Source organism: Sarcophilus harrisii, chromosome 3 (genome assembly GCF_902635505.1).
Source record: "Sarcophilus harrisii chromosome 3, mSarHar1.11, whole genome shotgun sequence".
NCBI classification, from domain to species: Eukaryota; Metazoa; Chordata; class Mammalia; order Dasyuromorphia; family Dasyuridae; genus Sarcophilus; species Sarcophilus harrisii.
In genome coordinates this window covers 50,513,806-50,535,996 of record NC_045428.1, presented here as the reverse complement: position 1 = coordinate 50,535,996, position 22,191 = coordinate 50,513,806, and the positions used below count along the sequence as shown (strand labels likewise).

Sequence of the window (22,191 nt, the reverse complement as noted above, 5' to 3'; positions counted from 1 at the left end):
AACTAAAAAATGGCAATAGAATTCTAAGAGAAGAACACAACAAATACATACATATATATATGCACACACACACACACACACACAACGACAGAAAATAAAATAAATTATAAGCTCAGTGTAATGAAGGTACACAGGAGGGACCCAAAGTCAAAAGTCAGATTTAATGGTTACTCTGAGACTGGGGGAGCTCCTTCTCAACCTTTCTGAGCCAGCAATGTTGATAACCACCTTTGTGTTACCTACTCATGGAGTAACAGAGCAAGTGCTTTATAAACCTGAAAGTATTTGGTAATTGTGAGCTATTAGAATATTACAATAGTGTTTATAATTAACTGCATGCCAATCAAAAAAAATCATAAAACAACAGTAGCAGACAAGCCTAACCTTTTTTTTCCTGTCAATCTGCTCTCAGTTTTCTAAAAAATGTGACTCTCCTTGCAACAAAGCAAATAGCTAAAGATATACCACTTTTAGTTTTCAAAATTTATCATGAGCTACTAACCTACTGTATTCTTCCACACCTAGGAATCTGGTTTTTTGTTTTTGTTTTTTAAGATTTAAAAGTTTCATGAAGCTGAATGTTGGTTGACTGAAGATAAATGATGTAGAACGGGAGCTAGAGGTCGTCCCAAACCTCAGCCCCCTCATAGCTCTTCTGATGAGTAGATGATGAGGGAACACCTATTGTGGTAAGCATCCGAGAATTTTCACATACAGAACATTATCATATCAGTACTGATATGTAACAGTTGCACAATTTACAAGTCGTAGGGACCACTGAAGAGGTTAAATTATAGGCTCAGGGTCTCAGCCAGAATTGTCCAAGAAGTAAGTGACTCTCTATGCACCCTGGCCATCATACAGCCTCAAGGTGTATCTAAAGGTGGCTAAAGTTTCAAAGGATGAAGAAAAAGTCTTTTATCTGACTAAGGGGAGTTTTATTTTGAGAGTACACATAGGAGCACTTCACGTATTTAGTTTACCCTCACTAATATTACACAACCTCCTTGTAAGCCCCAGGGGTAAGAGTCTCAGCCACAGTTAACAGCCTCCAAGATTTTCAAGGCAATAGAACTAATTATTCTTCTTGAGGCAAGGACTTGGCTTGGCATTTATTCTCTACCAAGTCATCACATTATCAACAGTAGATATTAAAATGATAATCTGAAGAAGCAATACCACAATTCTATAATTTGGTACTTTTGGACAAGTTCATTGGCTTAGAGTTAGGTCATTAGAAATCATCTAGTTCAACTCCCTCATTTTAAAAATGGAGAAAGTGAGGTTCAGAGCAATTAAAAACAACAAAAACAAAGCTGGGATTCAAACCTGAGTACGCTACCTCCAAATCTAGTGCTTTTTCTACTGGACCTAAAGAAAAATCAAGGAGACAACAACAATTTAATTTTCTAGGTCAATTAATCAGATTTAATAATTCCGTTACCAGTTTGGATAGAATTTAATTCACAACCACTATCTTTTGAGACTTTTTAAAGTGATTAACTTAATATATGTTAACATGTAGGAAGCCTATTTTAATAAAAGAGAAAATGCCAATTCTTTCCAAAGCCAAGAAATACAGCCTTTTCATCATATGGTCAAAATTCATCCAAGGGATTTTCAAAGTTTCATTCAGCATTCAGCATATTCATTTTAACCAAGGAATCAAACAATAAAAGTGTTTATAAAACAATGTACTTACTTGTTCCATGTAATGAAAGTTGCTCTCTGTGTTGAGATTCCAAGGCCAACAATCTGATCCATTTGTATTCCTGCAGCTAAGAGCAAAAATACATAGAAATACATTTAAAAGCTAATGAACTTTTCCTTTATGATATTCCGGTATGATCTTTAAGAAAAATATGTAAAGTAGAAACATTTTTGCTAAAGCAGTTAATCTGAAAACAATTAAGCATTCCTCTTGTAAACTAGAGAGTAATTCTTATGAAAGGGTTGAAAACAGAAGAGCTAGATTTTAAAACCAGATACAATAACTTGTTTATATGAGGTCTGAAAAATGACAAAAATAAACTGAACAAAGAACTAACAAGCGAGACAGTGTTTTCTGCTTCCTGCTAGAGAAAAGTTGTAAGAATTTCATTTCTGAATCTAACTGAATACTAATCTTCCATAGTAGAAGTACTAGCCCTGCGAGAAAAAGCAAACAAAATCTTCAGGGAAAGGAATATGATAATCTCCCATACTAAAAGTACGGGTGAAATTTCAGATTCTGCAGAGATGTATTTTTCACAAAAATTAGAGTTGAGAATAAATTATTTTTTCTCATTCAAATTTTCCATAATGTTAAAAATTTACATATGAAAAATATGTAGAATAATTGGACCAGAAAGCTTTACTACAAAACCAGGATAAAGACTACATCTATGATCTCATTAGAAGGAAGTTCTTGAATGAGTGGGGAAAAAGTATCTTTTCTATAAATTGGTTTTTGTTGTGGCTCAGTCCGTTCAGTCCTGTCCAACTTCTACTGATGTCATTTGAGGTTTTCTTGGCAAAGATACCAGAGCTGTTTGCCATTTCCTTGTCCCTAAATTGGTTTTAAGAGAATGCTCTAGAGCCTTGCTAGAGGTTCCCTATAGGCCATGGGGGCAGTATATAGCAGATACTGTACGATGGAACCTGAGGCATCCTATTCACTGAGCCACACTGCCTCTATAAAACATGGCTTAAAGTACTGTCTACATAATATTTTGCCTATGAAAAACACACTTAGATTGCATAATAATAATAATAATGATAATTTTAAATTATCTTAATTAAGTGTGTGGCCCAGAAAAATCTGGATAACCATATTATAGTTTCCTGAGTAGCTCTCTTCAACTTCTCTATTTCTCATGGTATCTTCTTTTTGAATATGTATTCAATGGATTTTGGGTAATTGATTATAGAAAGTTGCAAAAAATTAGAAGCTAATAAAAGCTGAAGAGACAAGCGATAGTCAAGAGCACCAAATTCTAGCTCCTTTTTGACATGATCTATTTTTTCCAACAAGCCAACCAGTAAAACTCCCTTGTTATCCCTAAATAGAGTGGGTCTATATTAATTTTCCCTGGGTGCTTACCATTTAGAAAATGTAGATTGCTATAGAAATCTAGGAGGATCCTATTATTATTGCTATTACCACCACCAAATGGCTTTATTAGTTTTTGGGATTTTTTTTTTAGTCTAATTACCTTGTACAGCTTCTTTTATTACAGCAATAAATTGACTCCAAAGAACTTCAGGATCTATTTCAACCCAGCCATTTTGAGGATAAATCACTTCTACCTAGTTATGAAAGGACAATTTAAGCAAAAATAACATTAAATTTAAATGGTAACAACCATTTTAAGGGCCTGTTTAAAATCCTATCATCCACCAATGATTTTTTAAAAACAATAATTCCATAAGATTGATTTACATTATTTTTTTTTGACAAAAAGCTTAACAGAACCTACATAAAAATAATTTAAAATTTAACAATCCCAAGAGAATGTCATGAAAAAGAGGTTTGCCTACTAATGACAAAATCCTAGAAAGCCTTTTTCAAATGTCATTAAATTCCTAACCCTGGGTTATTGAAATTAAGCCAATGGAGTACAAGTGCTTGGCAGGTCCTCTATCATGCTAAAAAAAACATCACATATGGGCCCCGAAACAGACTTTACCCCAAGACTAACCCTGTTAAGTTTGGAGGTGACCATCACAAGAGAGTAGGTCACCAAGTGATGTATTTTGGAACTACAAATTCTTATGAAAACTCACATAAAGATCCAGAATGCATTACAATATTCATTAATGAATTAAGCACACAGATGAAGCTTTAGATCCCTAAAGTGGCGAAAGCCTGTAGTGGTTAATGTCCAGGATATTTTATTGCCAGTATTTCTAATTTGCAGAAATCAGGATCAACACTTAGCTTATGAAGAAATGCTATTTATGTCAGAAAGATCTGGGAATCACACCTCAATATTACCAACTAGATAAAATTTTCAGATTAAGAATGAAGAACTGAAAAAAATCCATGTACTGAAGAAGTTTTTAAAATCATACTACTGAAGTAGTGAATATCACTGAAGCACCTCAGTCATGCTTAGCTTATCCAGCTAAAAACTGGTTTCTTAAGCATTTGCAAAATGTTGTTATTCCTCTGAAGTATCTGCTTCTAAATGGAGAAAGAGAAAGAATTGAACAACAGGAAAGCTAACTTTTTTTTTTTAATGTATGGATTAAAAAGAAAGAGGAAGGTGATAAATGAATAAATGGTAAAACCTAATGCTTTAAAGTTTCTTCATATACACCTGGATCAAATAGATTATTTTTATTTAAAAACAAACACATTGCATCTTTAACACTCTTGCACCTGACTTTTCCTATAATCTTCCTAATCCTTGGGCAAAGAGTGAAATTTAATTCTTTGTTATGAAGGTTCAGTGAGGATGATGAATTAGGGAACTATGGAAATAAATAATTGTGGTACAGAAACGAAATAGCATCAATCCAGTGAGAATTTTGCAAGTTCTACTTTTGAGTTTTTCCACTACAAATTTATGGCCTATCAGCTCAGCTGAGGTACTTGAAATTAACTGTCTTGTGATTACACTCTCATGAACACCTCCTCCTTAGCTCATCCTCCAGGACATTGTTCCAATCCCTATTTTCCCTCAAAATCTTTTACTATACTAACAAGATAGAGGCCATTAAAAGGGAGGGCCCTCAGCTCTCTTCTTTCTGCCGAACTTCTCAGCATTCTCATCTCTCCAGTCACAGAAGAAAAAGTATATATACTTATTCAGACTAATCTTCCTACCTATACCATGAGCAATTCTCTTTCTGCCACCTCCATTATTCTAAAGATACCAAAAGAGAGAATGATTTGGTTGGGCAATCTATCTTCTCTTCTATTATATGCCTACGAATCTTAAAATAAACAACTTTAAAAGTTTTTCTTTTGTCCTTTGGACTCTATTCTCTTCTGCCTTTCACTGTCAAGACTTCTTTTTTATATTTTCTTATTAAAGCTTTTTAATTTTCAAATTATATGCATGGATAATTTTTCAACATTAACTCTTGCAAAAACCTTGTGTTCTAATTCCCCTGCTCTTCCCTTAACCCCTTCCCTTAGATGGCAAGTAATCCAATGTTAAACATGGTAAAATATATATTAAATCCAATATATGCACACATATTTATATAATAATCTTGTTGCATAAGAAAAATCAAATCAAAAAGAAAAAACAAGAAAATAAAATGTAAGCAAACAACAACAAAAAGAGTGAAAATACTATGTTGTGATCCACATTCAGTTCCCACAGTCCTCTCTCTAGAGGCAGATGGCTATCTTCATCACAAGATCATTGGAACTGACCTGAATCACCCCACTGTTGAAAAGAGCCACATCCATCAGAATTGATTATCATATAATCTTGTTGGTACCGTGTACAATGATCTGGTTCTGCTCACCTCATTCAGCATCAGTTCATGTAAGTCTCTCCAGGCCTCTCTGAAATCATTCTGCTGAGTGTTTCTTATAAAACAATAATATTCTGTACACATTCATATACCATAACATATTCAGCCATTCTCCACCAACTGATTTGGAGTTAAAATTTTCCAGTTTCTTGCCACTACAAAAAGGGCTGCCACAAACATTTTTGCACATGTGGGTCCCTTTCCCTCCTTTAAAATCTCTTTGGGATATAAGCCCTCACTGTTAATTAAAATTTCTTGAAAAAAGTTACCTGCATAAGATTCCACTTGACGATCCATTCATTCATTCTCTTCCCTAATTTCTTGAAATTGGCTTTTTCCCCCACCACTCTATTGAAACTACCATCTCAAAGGCCACCAGTGTTCTCCTGTCAGGTACAATGAGCTCTTTTCAGTCATTATTCCAATTGATTTCTCTACTGTACCTAATACCATTATCCTGTCTCCAGCCATGGCTTCTGAGGCACCCTATTGTCTTTGTTCTTCAAAATCTCCAAACACCCCTTCCGTTTTATTTGCAGGTTCATCTTCTTCTTCCAAACCACTCAAGGAGAACATTACTCAAAAATTATGTCTTGGGCCCTCTTCTCTTCTCAAACTCTCTACTTTTGCACTATTAAATTTACTCCCATAGCTTCAACTACATTTCCCTATAATGAAAGCAAAGAATGTATTCTTAGCACTTACTTATTTTTCAATCTTTATACTAGCCCTTCTAAAACTTTCTGGTCTGAGAGCTCCTTTAAAAATTATGGAAGACCTCAAAGAAGTTTTGCTTATGTAGATTACACATTTGAAAGATGTTAGAAATTAAAATTTTATTTAAAATTAAACTGATAAAAGATTAAATCTCTAGCAATCCATTGCTAAAATCTATTTTAAAAATCACAATAATAATCTCATGACACATTAAATAACCTCTTATGAAAGAAAAAATAAATAACTTCTAAAAAAAAATAACAAAAAATTAGGGAGAAAAGTGACATTGTTTTAAATATCTTTGATATCTGGCTTAATAGAAAACAGGTGTATTCTAATAGCTGCATCTATATGTTAATATGTTGCTTTGGCTAGAGTACATAAAGGAAATCTAATTTCACACAGATATGTAGTTGAAAAAGAACTGATTATTTGAAAAGGCAAATAATACCTTAGTATTATTATGAAAATTCATTTTGACCTCTCAAAGTCAAAGAAATCCTTCAGATCCCAAATGGATTTTTTTAGAAATAAAGTTCTAAACAAAACAGATGATTGAGATATTTTGACTGACTGCTTAAGTGAACAGGAATAGCAGGGATAAAGGTATTTTAAAATGTCTGTTAAAATACTCTAGTCTGCCCTCACTCAAAAACCTAAAGATTTCCATCAACCTGACTATTTTCTATCATATAATATTTCTATCCCCACTATACAACAATTCCAAAACTATTCGAGGAGATTTCAAATTGGTCTACTTCACTTCTCTCCCCCTTTCAATTAATCTGACATATCCTAGCCATAATTAATCTTATGAATTCAAAACTCTTTAAAAATTATGTTACTAATGTCTCCTATCTACGAAATAATGTCAAATTCCTTAACCTGGTATTCAAGGCTCCCCATAATTTCATCCCTATATAAATTTCCAAACTTATAGTTCAATATTTCTCTACAAGTACCTCAGTCTTCAGTAAGAGAGAACTATTTAATAAAAGCTCATTTATACAGTAGTTTTGCAGAATGTTTTAGATACCAAAGATAAACCTTTTGTTTATGCTGTTCCTTCCAGTTCTTTTTTCCCTCCTATTATTGTTAGTTACATTCTATCTTCTCCTTCAAGTTCTGACTCACAGGGCACCTCAAAAATCTTAATGCAGTTTTAAATTTTAATCATGTCAGAAGTATAAATGCTACAAATTTACAAAAAGTTTGAATTGTTAATGATTCAAAAGTTAGCATCCTTCTTATCAAAATTCAATATAACCACTATCCTATGCTCTCAACTTGAGTAGATTTTCGAATTTTATACAAACTTTCATTAGCTGCTACTCAGTAATTAAGCAAATAGCATTTGTCATCTTAGCCTTAAGATCATCTGAAGAAGGTTTTGATGGACAGAACAGTTCTGATATAATTCCAAAGAAAGAGTTTAAGGAGGATCAATCAAGTATTCAAGATGGCCCGCCAAGAGGACATGTTCTACTAACCCATGATCTGAGAGTGTCATCCTGAAGAAAGGTTAAATAATTGCATTTTCAAATACTGTTTTCTCCTAAATTTGTAGTGCTTTTCACTTCTGAAATTATCAATTCTTAAAACTGCACTAAGATGGAATAATTAAAATACAAACTCTTAACAATACCTTTAGGAAACAAGAAAACTCGGTCCACCACCTGCAGATGATCAATTCAAAGAAAGGTGGAGGAAACACCAATATAGTCAAATTTTATTGTTGTACTTTTTAAGCCAGGTGGTACGATGCTTTTTCCTCAATGTGTCAGTGTGTATAGATAGATCAGTCTGTTATATAATTGTCCATCACATGAGACTGGGTAGATATGTAACACACTTGCTGTGGGTTGCCATGAAATGTTATTCCACTTGAGGAAATAATAAACTTACTCTGTTTTTGGAAACTAAAATATCACACCAACTATCTGCCCCACTTCTAAGTAGCAAATACAGCCCTTATTACCCAATAATCTAAAGTGCTTAGGAAGTCAAGTAGAAATAGAAGAATAAAAAATTTTGGATAAACCACAAGGAAAGTCAGAAGTATAATACAAATTTACAAAAAGTTTGAAGCATGTTCAAATGTTAGCATACTTATCAAAATTCAACATAACCACCATATTATGCTCTCAATTTGAATAAATCTTCTAATTTCTATTTCTAGGTTACTTCTACTTTGTTATCTCAAATGAGGCACAGCCTCAAGAGATGATGGCTTTAGCATTAAGTAAAAGGATATAATGTAAGTATGAGTGAGCTTAACGTTTTTAAATTCATTTAAACCAAGAAATAAATGCTTCTATGTTTCATGTAGGGAAAAGGAAGGTGATACATCTTTTTTATTGCACAAAAAAGAATTTGCTGTTATTTTAAGAAAGTCCAGCATAAGAGTATTTTAAAGTCCCAGTAAACATCTAATTCCAAACATAGTATTAGACTTAAGAATTCTGGCTACAAAAAAATGTACATTAAAAAAACAAAACTATACATTTTTGCTTTTAGTAGAACACTGAATTCAACCTGGCTGTTAAAAACAACACTTTCTAATAACAATTAATGAACAAGAATTTATTAAACAATATGTTCTGGGCACTGGGGATAAAGGACACTTGAATTCTTTTGGGGAAAGGCAACAAGTAGAGATAAATGCATAATAAAAGTATTAGGAACAGGGCACCAGTGGCTCTGCATGATTAGGAAAGCCTGCTGACCACTGTTTTAGGAATTGCTTGAGTTAAGCCTTGAGGCAGAGTAGGGATTCTAAGAGAAGAAAGGAGAGAATACATCATGACCTCAATAAAAAGCAAGTACAAATAGCCAGAGGCAAGAAATGAAGCAGTAAAAATGAGGCCAGTTTGACTGGATTGAGATTATGTGAAAGACTATTATGTGTAACAAAGCTGAAAAGATAGATTGGGCCAGGTTGTAAAGAGCTTTGGATGTTAAACAGGGAGCTTATCTTTGATCACAGAGGCAGCCAGTCCACCTGGAATCGAATAATTAGAGGAATAACATGGTAGGACTTAAAAGCAAGCGACAAAATATTTCTAAAGAGAAGCCCAGTAAAGAACTGGAAATTGAATAGATGCTCATCAATTGGGGAATGGCTGAATAAGTTATGGTATATGTAGATAATGGAATATTGTTGTTCTGTAAAAAATAAACAAGCTGATTTTTAAAAGGCTTGGGAAAAGTTAGATGAACTGAAGCTGAGTAAAACAAGTAGAATCCAGAATACATTGTATACAGTAACAGCAAGATCGTGTGATTATCAGCTATTAAAGACTTGGTTCTTCTCAGCAGTTTAGTAATCCAATAGATTTTGGATAGAAAAGGCCATATGCACCCAGAGAGAGAACTATGGAGAACAAATGTAAATCAACACATGCTATGTTCGTTTTTTTTTTTCCTTTTTCTTCTGTTTTGTTGTTGTTCTCTCTTGGTTCTTCCCTTTTGTTCTGATTTTTCACTCCCAACATGATTTATAGAGAAATGTGTATTTAAAAAAACAAAAGAAAAAGAAACAATTAACAACAAACGTCCAGAATTCCGGAGTTGAAAGTCTCCTCTGGGACAAGTCATTCCAATTTGTAACTGAAAAAGGATCCCCTCTACATTGAAGTTGTAAAGAGGCCTTTTTTCACCTAGACAGCTGGGGGGAGGAAATGGAAATGCAGGGAATGCACTTCATCACTGGAGAAAGTGACCCAACCATTGTTTCTGAGGAACACTACAGGACCTTGAGAGAATGGATGGAGGCTGTGACATGAACCATGAGGAAGGAAAAGGGATAACGATCTTCAAGAAAATGCAGTGAACCCCACTCTATCAGTGCCCTCTTCTAGTTCTGTGTAAACTCTGTATTAACATATAATTTGCATATACCTCTAAATTCAAGGAAAGTTTTCCTTATATTAAACCTATATTTGCCCTCCTGAAATTGCCACCCAATTTCACTTTCCATTTTCATGAGGTCAAATGTGATTCTCTTCCACAGGACTTCTATTCCCTTCCCCTCTTTCTCCCTCAACACTAAATATCCAGAAATGAATGGAAATTGAATGGAATACTCCTTTTTCTCAGGCATACATAGTACCTTTAAAAAGGCTGACCATATATTAGGGCACAAAAATTTTGTAGTCAAACACAGCAAAATTAAACCCTTCCTTAAATGATCAGAATGCAATAAAAATTACATTTAACAAGGAGCCATGAAGCACGGGAGTAATGTAATGACAAAGGTCACTTTTAATGGGGTGACCAGTTCCTCCATTTGTCCTATTTCATATTCTGCCTTAAGGTTATGACCGTCCCCTCTTAAATGGTTGAGATAAAGGTGTTATAGATATTCCTTAATGTCATTAGAATATCATTAACCTCCATCTATGAGGCTATCCCCACCTAGGTCTCTGCATTATGTCATTGTTCTTGTTATACCATAAAAGGCTTGCTGTCCATCCTCCTAAGGGCCCTTCTGGCTTTGACATTCTATGTTCTAGGGTCCGTAGGCTTTATGATATAATATGTCCAAGTTAGAAAGGTCGTCACTAGAACACAATATATGTCAGGACTAGAAGGACCTTTATTATAAAGAACCTTAAAAATCCATAAAGTTTCTTGGAATAAGAGCACATAGTAAGTCATGCTGACCCAGGGACAGAAGATGGAGGACCCAGACCCGTCTGACTCTAATTAGCTATGTAACTTTCACTTCCTCTTTCCAAGTCTCAGATTTTCCATCTGTAAGATGGACATGAAAACATTGCTTCAGCTGTCCTAGACTCTCTGAGATGATACTCCCGTCTAGCCCTGGGATCCATTGGTCCCAGTATTTCTCTCCATTTAATAAACTATTGAATTGTTCTCTAATCTCTGTCTTGCTCAGTTTCTTTTGACATTACAGTAAAAACTAATTGAAGACTAAATCTTAAAGAATAAACTAGCTAAAGAACAAATAATAGAAACACTCAGTTTCATTAAAGAAAATGACAAAAATGAAACAACATATCAAAACCTATGAGATATAGCAAAAGCAATGAGAGGAAAATTTAAATTTAAGTGATTATATCAATAAACAAAGAGAAGAGCCAACCAATGAACTGGGTATGCAATTTAAAAAAAACTAGAAAAAGAAATTAAAATCCCCAATTAAACACTAAATTGGAAATCCTAAAATTTAAAGTGAAACGAATAAAACAGAGCATAAGAAAATTATTGAATAAATAAATCAAACTAAGAGTTCATATTAAAAAAAAACATTAAAATAAAAGTATTGGTTAATATGATTTTTTAAAAAAAGAAAATCAAATTACAGGTATCAAAAATGAAGAGTGAATATACCACTAAACAAGAAAATCAAAGTAACTATAAGAAGTTATTTTGCCCAGTTATATGCCAATAAAATTTAACAACTTAAGTGAAATGGAAGAATATTTACAAAAATATAAATTGCCTAGACAGCAGAAAAGGAAATAGAATATCTTAAAAAAAAACAAAAAAAAAACCTATTTTAGAAAAAGAAACTGAACAGGCCATAAATGACCTTGCTAAGAAAAAAGCACCAGGCCCAGATGGATTTACAAGTGAATTCTATCAAATATTTAAAGATCAACTAATTCTAATATTAAATAAGTTACTTGAAATAAAGAACAAAGAGGCCCTATCAAGCTTCTTTTATAAAACAAATATGGTACTGATACCTAAACCAAGAAAAGCAAAAACAAAGAAAGAAAATTATAAATTACATTAATAATTATTGATATAAAAATCCTAGAAAAAACACTAGCTAAAAGATTATAACAATATATTACAAAGAGTGTACATCATAACAAACTGGGATTCAAGCCAGGAATGCAGCCATAAAGTTAGCATAGAAAAAACTATTAAAATAATTGATTATATCAATAAGAGCATCAAAAGCATTTGGTAAAGTGCAACACTCATTTCTATTAAAAAAACACTTGAAAGTATAGAAATAAATGGATTTTTCCTTAAATTGATAAGAAGTATTTACCTAAAATCATTAGCAAGTATTATTTGTAATGGGGATAAGCTAGAAATCTTCCCTGTAAGATCAGGTGTGAAACACAGATGTCCATTGCTACCTGTTTTGCAAATCCTAGCATTAGCAATAAGAGAAGAAAAAGAAATACAAAGAATTAGAATAGAGAATGAGGTTAAAAAAAAAAAAAAAACCACCACCTCTCTTTTTTGTGGCGATATGATGATATATTTGAAAAATCCTAAAGACCCAACTAAAAAGATAATTAAAATAATAATTTCAGCAAAAGTAGCAAGATAAAAAATAAATCCACATAAATTATCAGCATTCCTATATATCAGTAACAGGATCCTGCAAGAAGAAATAGATGTAACCTATTTAAAATAACTCTAGACATTATAAAATAGAGGGAGTACACCTATCAAGACAAACCCAGGATCTATATGAATAAAACACCAATACACAAATATACACATTTCCTAAGGGAAAAAAAAATTATCTCAAATAATTACATTACTTTGGAATTTTCAGTTTCTAAGAATTCTTTCTCTGTTTTATTAGCCAAGGATTTTTAATTCCTAATTAAATGCTGCCAATGCAAAAATGCTCTTGCATAGAACCTTTTGCATGTATACAACATGGGTCTACTTGTGGGAATGAGACTCAAGAAAGTCCTAGGGGGTAACTATCATGTTTTTTCCCGGAAGTGCTTCTTCACCCTAAATTCATTGTTCTCATTAACACCTCCATTCTCTATTCTTTAGCGCTTTATCCCGCCATTACTCCTATTCTGACTTCTGTCTTCAGCCTCAACCCAATAACTAGAATTTCAACCCTACATTGACCTCTGTTCTTGAATTCCTTACCATTTTGTCCTATCACAGTTCCTCTCTTGCCAAATTTCCATCCATGCACTTCCTAGCCATGAATAAAGTCTAAGGAAATTGCAACTGTCCTAGCTAGAAGACTACAAATTCATGTTATTTCCCTGGAAGGTCCAGTGAAAGTTCAACAGTCGGTTTATTTCTAAATGTCTTTTCCAAGCGTCTTCCTTTCCTGCTGAAGGTGCTCATCCTCTCACCCCAGCTCCTCTCTCAGAGGCTGGCCTTGCCTCTTCTGTTGTTGCTGTGGTTATTTTTCAGTCATGTCTAAATCCTGCTGACCTCATTTGGAGTTTTCTTGGCAGAGATAGTGAGTGGTTTGCCATTTCCTTCTCCAATTCATTTTACAGATGAGGAAACTGAGGCAAAAAGGCTTATGTGACTTGTGGAGGGTCACATGTCTGACAAAGTGTCTGAGGCTGGATTGGAACTCTTGGAGATGAGTTTCTGAGTACAGGCCCACACATTCCCCATTGAGCTCCTTGCTGCTCTCCTTGCCTCTCATTTTACTGTACAAATTGAGATCACTAGACATGAACAAGGAAGGTACTTCTCTCCAGTTCTCTTCATTTCAAAATCCCTACATCATCTCTCTCACTCTCTCCATCTGTCCTCCAGGCTCTGAAAACCAGCTGGCTCTCTTCCTTGCCAAGGCCAACACCTCTCTGGTCAGCCAAATGATTAATCAATCAACATCTATTAAATTCTGTGTGCCAGGCTCTGTGTTAGGTGCCAGGGATGCAAAAGGCAGTCCCTGCTGTCACATGTTCACAATCTGATGGGAGAAACCTGCAAATAAATATATACTAGTTGGATTCAGGCTAAATTAGAATTAACAGGGAGAAGGTGGCACGATAATCAAAAGGGCTTAGGAATAGATATGTATTTGCTTCCATGCCCTCCCACTTCTCCAGATCTCAGATTCAATCTTCTTCCCCTCCCAAATCTTCATCCCTTTCCTATCCACTTGTTCTTCCTTCTGCACTTTTAAATATGCTCCCTTCTAAAAAACAAAAACAAGACCCTCCCTAGACTCCACCATCCCCTCAAGGTAACATCCCACCTCTCTCTTCCCTTTCCAAACACCCTGGAGAAGTTATCCACAGATTTCACCTTTCAAGCTCTCCCTCTTCCACCATAACCTCCCACCAAATCTTATTCCCCCCAAACTGTGCTCTCCCAGGTCACCCACGCTCCTTGGCTGTCCATTCTGTGGTTCTCTTCTCATCCCTGATCCGTCCCTTCATCAGCTGCATCTAACAGTACTGACCGCACTCTGCTCCCAAGGGAGCCAGCCCAGGACAGGACCTCAGACAACCCTCGCGGTGAAGAGGCAGGATGTAGACCAGAAGGCGGCAAAGGCGACTTCTTCCAAACTTCTCTACTGCTGTGGAGCAAGCTCATCCTCCTTGGCTTCAGCATCCCTAGTTCTGCACTCTGCCTTCCCCAGCACATCCTTTCAGTTGCCAGATCTTGCCATTTCTACCTTCCTAACAAATCTCAACACGATCCTTTGCCCTTGAGACCTCCATTCTCCATTCCTTCGTGCTTTCTCTGGCCATTACTCCTGACCTCACTTGCCCCTCTCCAGCCTCACCCCATTAACTAACTAGAATGTCAACCCTACCCCCATCTCTGCTCTGGAATTTCTGACCCTCCTGTCCTATCCCGTTCCTTTCTTGCTTTACCTGCACTTACCTTATGGGCTGCCACCACCTGAGGGCCACCTTCCTCATCTCTGACCTCAGTGGATACAGCAGCCCCAATGGATTTCCCTGCCTGGTCTCTCCCTATCCTAGTACATCCTCCCATGGCTGCCAAGACCACTTTCCTTAAGCAGAGATCTTACGACATGACTGCTTTACCCAACCAACTCCACTAGATCCCTCTTATCTCTGGGAGTCTTTCTGGCACTTTGTGGGGCTGGACTCCCTTCCCAGCCTCCCACCATGCCACCTAAACCAAACAGGCCTCCCTCCAGCCATCACCCATACCACCATGCCCTCCTCCCTCCCTTACCTGGGCCTCAGGGGCTCTTCCCTTTACAAAAGGCAGACACTTTCTTCTGCATGAAGCCTGACAGATTTTCCCAATGGCTTGTGCTTTTCCTTGTATTTAATGACTTGTTTTTGTATTTATTTACTAACCTTACATGGATGCCATATGTATTTCTCCAAGTCCTTGCTGCCTACCCCATTAGAACATAATTTCATTGTGAGTGGAGGTCATTTTGTGCTGTCTCCATACCCAGTCTGGGCACCTTAATGAAACCTTGTTGGCCCTTAAAGGGCATTAAAATTTCTTTTCAGCTTTGGAGTATAAGACCTACAAGCTCAGGGAAGGGGCTCGAGTGCCAGGTCAGTGCTCTTAGGCCTCCTCAAAAAGTTAAGAGTGCAGAGTAAGCTCAAGAAATATAATAAGCAAAGATTTACTTAGCTGGCCCTTGCTCAAAGGCAGTTCCTAGAGGCCACATTTAACACCAACAAGAGAGATGGAAGAACACCAAGAGATAAAAAGGAAATGGGGAGAGAAGGAACAGTCTTTCCAGCTTCTCCCCAACCCACACAATGGGAATTCACATGCTCCTTGCTAGTTTTTCATTTACCCCTTTGTCAGGCACTGAGATGGATATCTGTGTTCCCTAATGTAATCAAGTTCTTTACTGGGAGGATTAAAATTACCCCTCCTAAAATAAAAGAGACAGAGGCAGACTCCTGAGCCAATGGTACTTTATAAGGAGTCCATACCCTCCTGCATGAAGTGGACCTTGGATCCTCCTTACAATCTGAGGTGCCTCCTCCTGCCAGGATCCTAGTTTTATATGGCTAGATGTCCAATCATTCCCGAAGTTATACCAAAGTGTTTTATATAATGACTTGCCATGTAGTGAATCAAAATCATTAGTTCCCAGATTACTGAACCTATTTTTGATTAATAACCTAGCAAAATCTGTGCTTGGAACAATAATCACCTTTTCCCCATATTTGGAAAACATTTTTCTTGATTTTCTTCTCAGATTCTAAGACAGAGGTAGTGTCAGACCAGAGACGTGACCTTTGCCCAGCCACAAGCAGTCCCCTCCCTTTTCTCATTGATTAATAATTTAAACATTATTACCTTTGCTTTTGGAGGAATGACCACCTACTACTCTGTGACTCCAATCTGAATCCCTTCAATTCCAAGCTTTAAAACAACTGGCCAAAGCTCTCTTTCCTGACCATGACCCTTGCTCCCTTATACCCATCCATGTCAGGCTTTAATCCCCACACCAGTATTCCCTATTCTTTCATGGCACCCTTTAGAACCTTACTAGAGGGTGCCATGAAGGAATACTGTATTGTTAACAAACTTCCCTTAATGTTAGGTCTGCCCTTCCCTCCCCATTTCTTTGTATGTAGTTTGTATTTACCACAGATGTACATGTCCATCAGTTAAATGTAAGTTCTTTGATTTCAGGAGCTGTTTCATTGTGTCTTTGTACTTTTAGTGTCTAGCACAGTGTCAGGAACACAGTAAGCACTTAATAAAGGTGTGATGACTTAAATAAATAAAACAAAGAAAAATGTGAATACACCTCGTATCTCCTATGTATATACATACACACACACATATATTTAATGCCCCTATTTCTATATGATCAGTGATTGAAGGATTGATGTGTTGGTTTAAATATTTCATATGGTTCTCTAGCACTCAAATAGACAATTTTTATTTGGAACACAAATTCATACAAAAATGAATATTTAAAACTACATGTATTTGGAAAAATAAAATATGAACGAGGAAAAAAATAAAATAAGACAATTTTTCAAACAAGCCTTTATTTATTATGCATCTTCAGGGGTCACAAAGACAAAATGAAAACCAGTTTTTGCCCTCAAGGAGTTTATGTTCTAATGGTATGTGGGTAAAGGTGGAGAATACCACACATAAATAAATATATATTGTTTCAAGAACTAAAGGGGAGGGAGACAGAGCCACGATGGTGAAATAATAGCAGGGACTGTCCTGAACTCTCCTCTTAACTCCTCCACATACCTCTAAATAATGATTCTAAACAAACCTTAGAGTAGCAGAACCCACAAAAGAAGGAGTGAAACCATTTTCCAGCCCAAAACAACTTAGAAGGTCATAGGAAGGATATGCAGCACCAGATGAAAAAGGGGCACAGTCCAGTTCAGGCCTTGCCGGTATAAACTGTGCCTCTGCAAAACAGGAGCAGGTTTTGGGGTGACTGAATCAGTGGCAGTAATGATGGTTTCTAGAGCTCTCAATCAATAAGGGGATCAGAGAGCAGGTCAGAAGGAGCCTCCAGGGATCCCTTTGCTGGCACTGGGGGCAACACTGTTGCATTGCCTATACTTGGAGGTGGGTCAAAGTCCTGAATCTTAGTCCCACTGGGAGGATGAGCAGGAGCACAGCAGACTTTGTACCCTCGGGGGAGCAGGGACCCTGGTCACAGTTCCAGAGTTGATAAGAGTTCTTGTGGTTACTCACAAATCAGTGCACAGGACAGGAGTAAACACGCCTCTCCATACTACCCAAACCTTCCAAGTCCCCAGAATTATCTCTGAAAACAGATGCGCAAAAACCCTGAAGTTTTAGACTATGCCCTTTCCACTTGGGCAACAGAGTCCCACTTTAGCATAGATTAAAAGTCAAAAAATTAGATGCAAAATTAGCAAGCCACTGAAAAATTCTAACCATAGAAAGTTACCACAATGACAAGGAAAATCAAAACACACACTCAGAAAAAGACAACCAAGTCAAAACTCCAGCTTCCAAAATCATAAAGAAAAATATGAATTAGTCTCAGACCACAGAAGGGCTCAAAAGGGATTTTAAAAATTAAGAAAGAGACAGAGGGGAAATTGGGAAGAAAAAGTAAAGTGATACCCAAAAATCATGAAAAAAAAAAAAAAGAAGTAACAGCTAGGAGGCCTAAAAATTACTGAAGAAAATAACACCTTAAAAAAAAAAAATAAAAAAGTACGCTAGGCCAAATGGTAAAAGAGGCACAAAAATCCACTGAAAGGAAGAGTGTCTTGAAAAGCAGAATTGACAAAATGGAAAAAGAGGTACAAAAATTTACTGAAGAAAGTAATTTCTTTCAAGTTAGAACTGGGCAAGTGGAAGTTAAAGACCTTATGAGATATCAAAAGATGTTGAAACAAAATCAAAAGAATGAAAAAAAAAGAAAATGTGAAATACTTTATTGGAAAAACAACTGACCTGGAAAGCAGATAATTTAAGAATTACTGGACTACCTGAAAGTCATGATCAAAAAAAAAAGAGCCTAGACATCACCTTTCAAGTTAAACTGATCTGATATTCTAGAATCAGAGGGTAAAAGAGAAATTGACAGAATCTACCCATCACCTGCTGAAAGAGATCCCAAATGAAAACTCCCAAAAATATTATAGCCAAATTCCAAATCTCCCAGATCAAAGAGAAAATACTGCAAGCAGCCAGAATGGAAAATTCAAGTATTGGGGAGCCACAGTCAGGATAACACAAGATTTAGCAGCTTCTACATGCAAGGACTAGAGGACTTGGAATATGATATTTTTGAAGGCAAAAGAGTTAGATTACATACAAGAATCACCTATTCAGGAAAACTGAGTATAATTCTTCAAGGGGAAAATTAGATATTTAATGAAATAGAGTATTTGATGATAAAAAAACAGAATGCAGTAGAAAATTTGATCTTTAAATACAAGTCTCAAGAAAAGCACAAAAAAAGTAAAAAGAAAACAGAAATCATAAGGGATTCAATAAGGTTAGACTGTTTATATTCCTACCAGGAAAAATGATATTTATAACTTCTAAAAACTTTCTCATTATTAAAGCTGTTAGAAGGGAGTATATACAGACAGAAAAGAGATGTGAGTTGAATGTGATGGTATAATTATTGAAAATAATTTTAAAATAAGAGAGAAAAATACACTAGGAGAAGGGGGAAATAGAGAGGTAGAATGAGAAATTATCTGACATAAAGAGGCCTGAAGGAGATTTTACAACAGAGGGGGAAAAAAGGGGAAGCAGGGAGAAAGCACATGAACATTAGTCTTATAGTAGCTGGCTCAAAACAGGAAAAATATATACTCAGCTGGGGGTAGAAATCTATCTGGTCACAAAGGAAAGTCAGAAGGGAAAGGGAGAAGAGAAGGGAAGGGAGCTGATATAAGGGAGGGCAGTTTGGGGGAAGTCAAAAGCAAAACACTTGATAACAGATACAGTAAAAGGAGAGAAAGAGGAAAAATAGGATAAACAAGGGGATAACAGGATGGGAGAAATACATAGTTGGTAATCATTACTGTGGAAAATTAATTTTCACTGATTTTCTCATTTCTTAAATATATAGAAAACAAATTTATAGAAATAAGAGCTATTTCTAAAGTAATAAATCATAAAAGGATATGAACAGCCATTTGCAGACACAGTAATCAAAGCTGTCTATAGTCATATGAAAAGCTTTACATCATTATTGATGAGAGAAAAGGAAATTAACACAACTCTATTGCTATCTCACATCTGTCAAATTGGCTAATAAGAAAAAGAAAATTTCAAATGTGGGAAAATTAAAATACTGAAGTACTATTGGTGAATTTGTATACTGATTCAACCATTCTGGAGAACAATTTGGAACCATACCCAAAGGGCTATAAAGCCATCGACCAAGCAATACCATTACTACATCTATATCCCAAAGATATTTTTTTAAAAAAGAAGAAAGATTTATGTGTACAAAGATATTTGTAAAAGCTCTTTTAATAGGGGTAAAGAACAGGAAACTGAGGGGAAGTCCATCAATTTGAGAATGACTGAACAAGTTGCTGTATATGATTGTGATGGAATAATATTGTGCTTCAAAATGATGAGCAGGATGCTCTCAAAAAACATGAACTTACATGAACAAGTTCATGTAATTTGTTATACGATTGGCCTTAATAAAGTGCTCCATTCTCATCTAAGAGGACCAACAGAATACACAAGTGGGCAGTTTGAGAGGCCCAGAATGTATAGCCCTGTGTAAAACTAGTTGTCCTTTCTTTTTCCCTCTTTCTGGGATCAAACTGGAAATGGAACCATAATCAACAGTCTACTCCAACTTGTTCTTCCAAAGGTAAAGTGGGGAAAAGCAAAGGGCTCCAATATTAAACCTGCTCAGTTAACTGATTCAGGATAACTGATACCATGTGCTAATTACAATTATTACAATTATTACTTCATGAAGCAACTTTATTTTGTCTCATAAAATAAAATGGTATTTCCTCTTCACAACTTAAATAGCTACCTGAAGATTTAAGGGATTCTTTAAGAAACAAGTAAACAGAATGGATGTCCATCAGTTGGAGAATGGCTGAATAAATTGTGGTATATGAATATTATGGAATATTACTGTTCTGTAAGAAATGACCAACAGGATAATTTCAGAAAGGCCTGGAGAGACTTACACAAACTGATGCTGAGTGAAATGAGCAGGACCAGGAGATCATTATATACTTCAACAACAATACTACATGATGACCAGTTCTGATGGACCAGGCCATCCTCAGCAAGAGATCAACCAAATCATTTCCAATGGAGCAGTAATGAACTGAACCAGCTATGCCCAGAAAAATAACTCTGGGAGATGACTAAAAACCATTACATTGAATTCCCAATCACCATATTTATGCCCACCTGCATTTTTGATTTCCTTCACAAGCTAATTGTACAATATTTCAGAGTCTGATTCTTTTTCTACAGCAAAATAACGGTTTGGTCATGTATACTTATTGTGTATCTAATTTATATTTTAATATATTTAACATCTACTGGTCATCCTGCCATCTAGGGGAGGAGGTGGGGGGTAAGAGGTGAAAAATTGGAACAAGAGGTTTGGCAATTGTTAATGCTGTAAAGTTACCCATGCATATATCCTGTAAATAAAAGGCTATTAAATTAAAAAAAAAAAAAGAAACTGAGGCTAAAAAATGTTTAAAAAAAAAAAAGAAAAAGCTTAAAGTATTAATTAAATATTTAAAAGAAGTAAAAAAAAAAAAAGACTCGAAGCAGAAATGGCCCCGAAATCTAGGAAGATCACAAAACACCGAGAAGCCAGTTAATCAGAGCTGGCAGCCAAACGAAGCCGCGCTCAGTCCTCCCGGCTGATAACTAACAGGTCACTTGTTCAGAAGACAGGCGGGATCCGACTTGGGGGTCCCTGGAAAGGCGACGTCAAACAGGCACGGGGACCATGGCCGCCCGAACCGCAAAGCCCACTCTCTCCCCTCCGAGTCGCCTTGAAACAAACTTATTCTCCTCCTCTCCAGAGAAACGGGTGAAAGAGGGATGGGGAGCAGTTTCAAGCCTCCAAATCACGTCCACAGAGATGCCGTCAAATAAAAGTCAGCCAGGAAATGAGGGTAAGTAACGTGACAGGCTGGAAAGACCACCGGGGGAGCTGGGTCGTCCACGCACGCTGGCCTCGGGCTCCCCGCCCGCCCCAGAGCGGTGCCTCTGGGCTGCTCGGGGCGTGGCGCGCCCCCGACCCCGTTCCCACCCCGCCAGGCTGGGGGCCCCGGCGCTGCCTCCGCGGCGGCCCCCGCCCCGCCCCCCCGGCCCCGCCCCGCCCCCCGGCGCGCGGACCCGGTCACCTTCTGGCTGCTGGAACCGCAGATCCGCGTGGCCCGGTCATAGACGTGGCAGCGGATCACGCTGCTCCCCACGTCCAGCCCCAGCACGTAGCGCGGCCCCGGCGGCCCAGGGCCCTGGCCGGCTCTCGCCTGCTTCGGCTTCGCCTCGGCCTCGGCCTCGGCCTCGGCGGCGGCGGGAGTCGACACCGACATCGCGGGGCCGGAACCACGGAGCCGCCGCGGGGACCAATAGCTCCGCAGCTAACCGCTCCCAACTGCCGCTGGCGACGCCGCCGCCGCCAGCCCTAGCCTTGCTCCGGAGGCGGGCGGGGGCGGGGCAGGCGCTCCGCCCCGGGGACTGACGTAACGGCGCTGCGGCCAATGAGGTGCCGGGGGCGGGGCCGCGTCCGGCGGCGCATCCTCCGCGCGGCCGGTGGAGGAGTCCCCTTGGGGAGCTCTCGGCCTCCTCACGAGGCCCCCCTCG

The 22,191-nt window shown here is 37.3% G+C and overlaps 1 protein-coding gene across 2 annotated transcripts in view; it reads right to left on the bottom strand.

Moving 5' to 3' along the window:
- The window catches only part of GK5 (glycerol kinase 5), a 58,967-nt gene extending 36,920 nt beyond the window's left edge, over positions 1 to 22,047 (bottom strand). The window contains exons 1-3 of one of the 2 annotated variants that reach the window (XM_031957825.1): positions 21,729 to 22,047; positions 3,195 to 3,288; positions 1,703 to 1,778 (exon numbers count right to left, since the gene is read on the bottom strand). In XM_031957825.1, the coding sequence (XP_031813685.1) occupies positions 1,703 to 1,778; positions 3,195 to 3,288; positions 21,729 to 21,920 (362 nt within the window). In that variant the 5' untranslated portion in view covers positions 21,921 to 22,047. The remainder of the gene's footprint in view (positions 1 to 1,702; positions 1,779 to 3,194; positions 3,289 to 21,728) is intronic. The other variant, XM_031957826.1, reaches the window with a different exon arrangement.
- Positions 22,048 to 22,191: the final 144 nt, after the last annotated feature.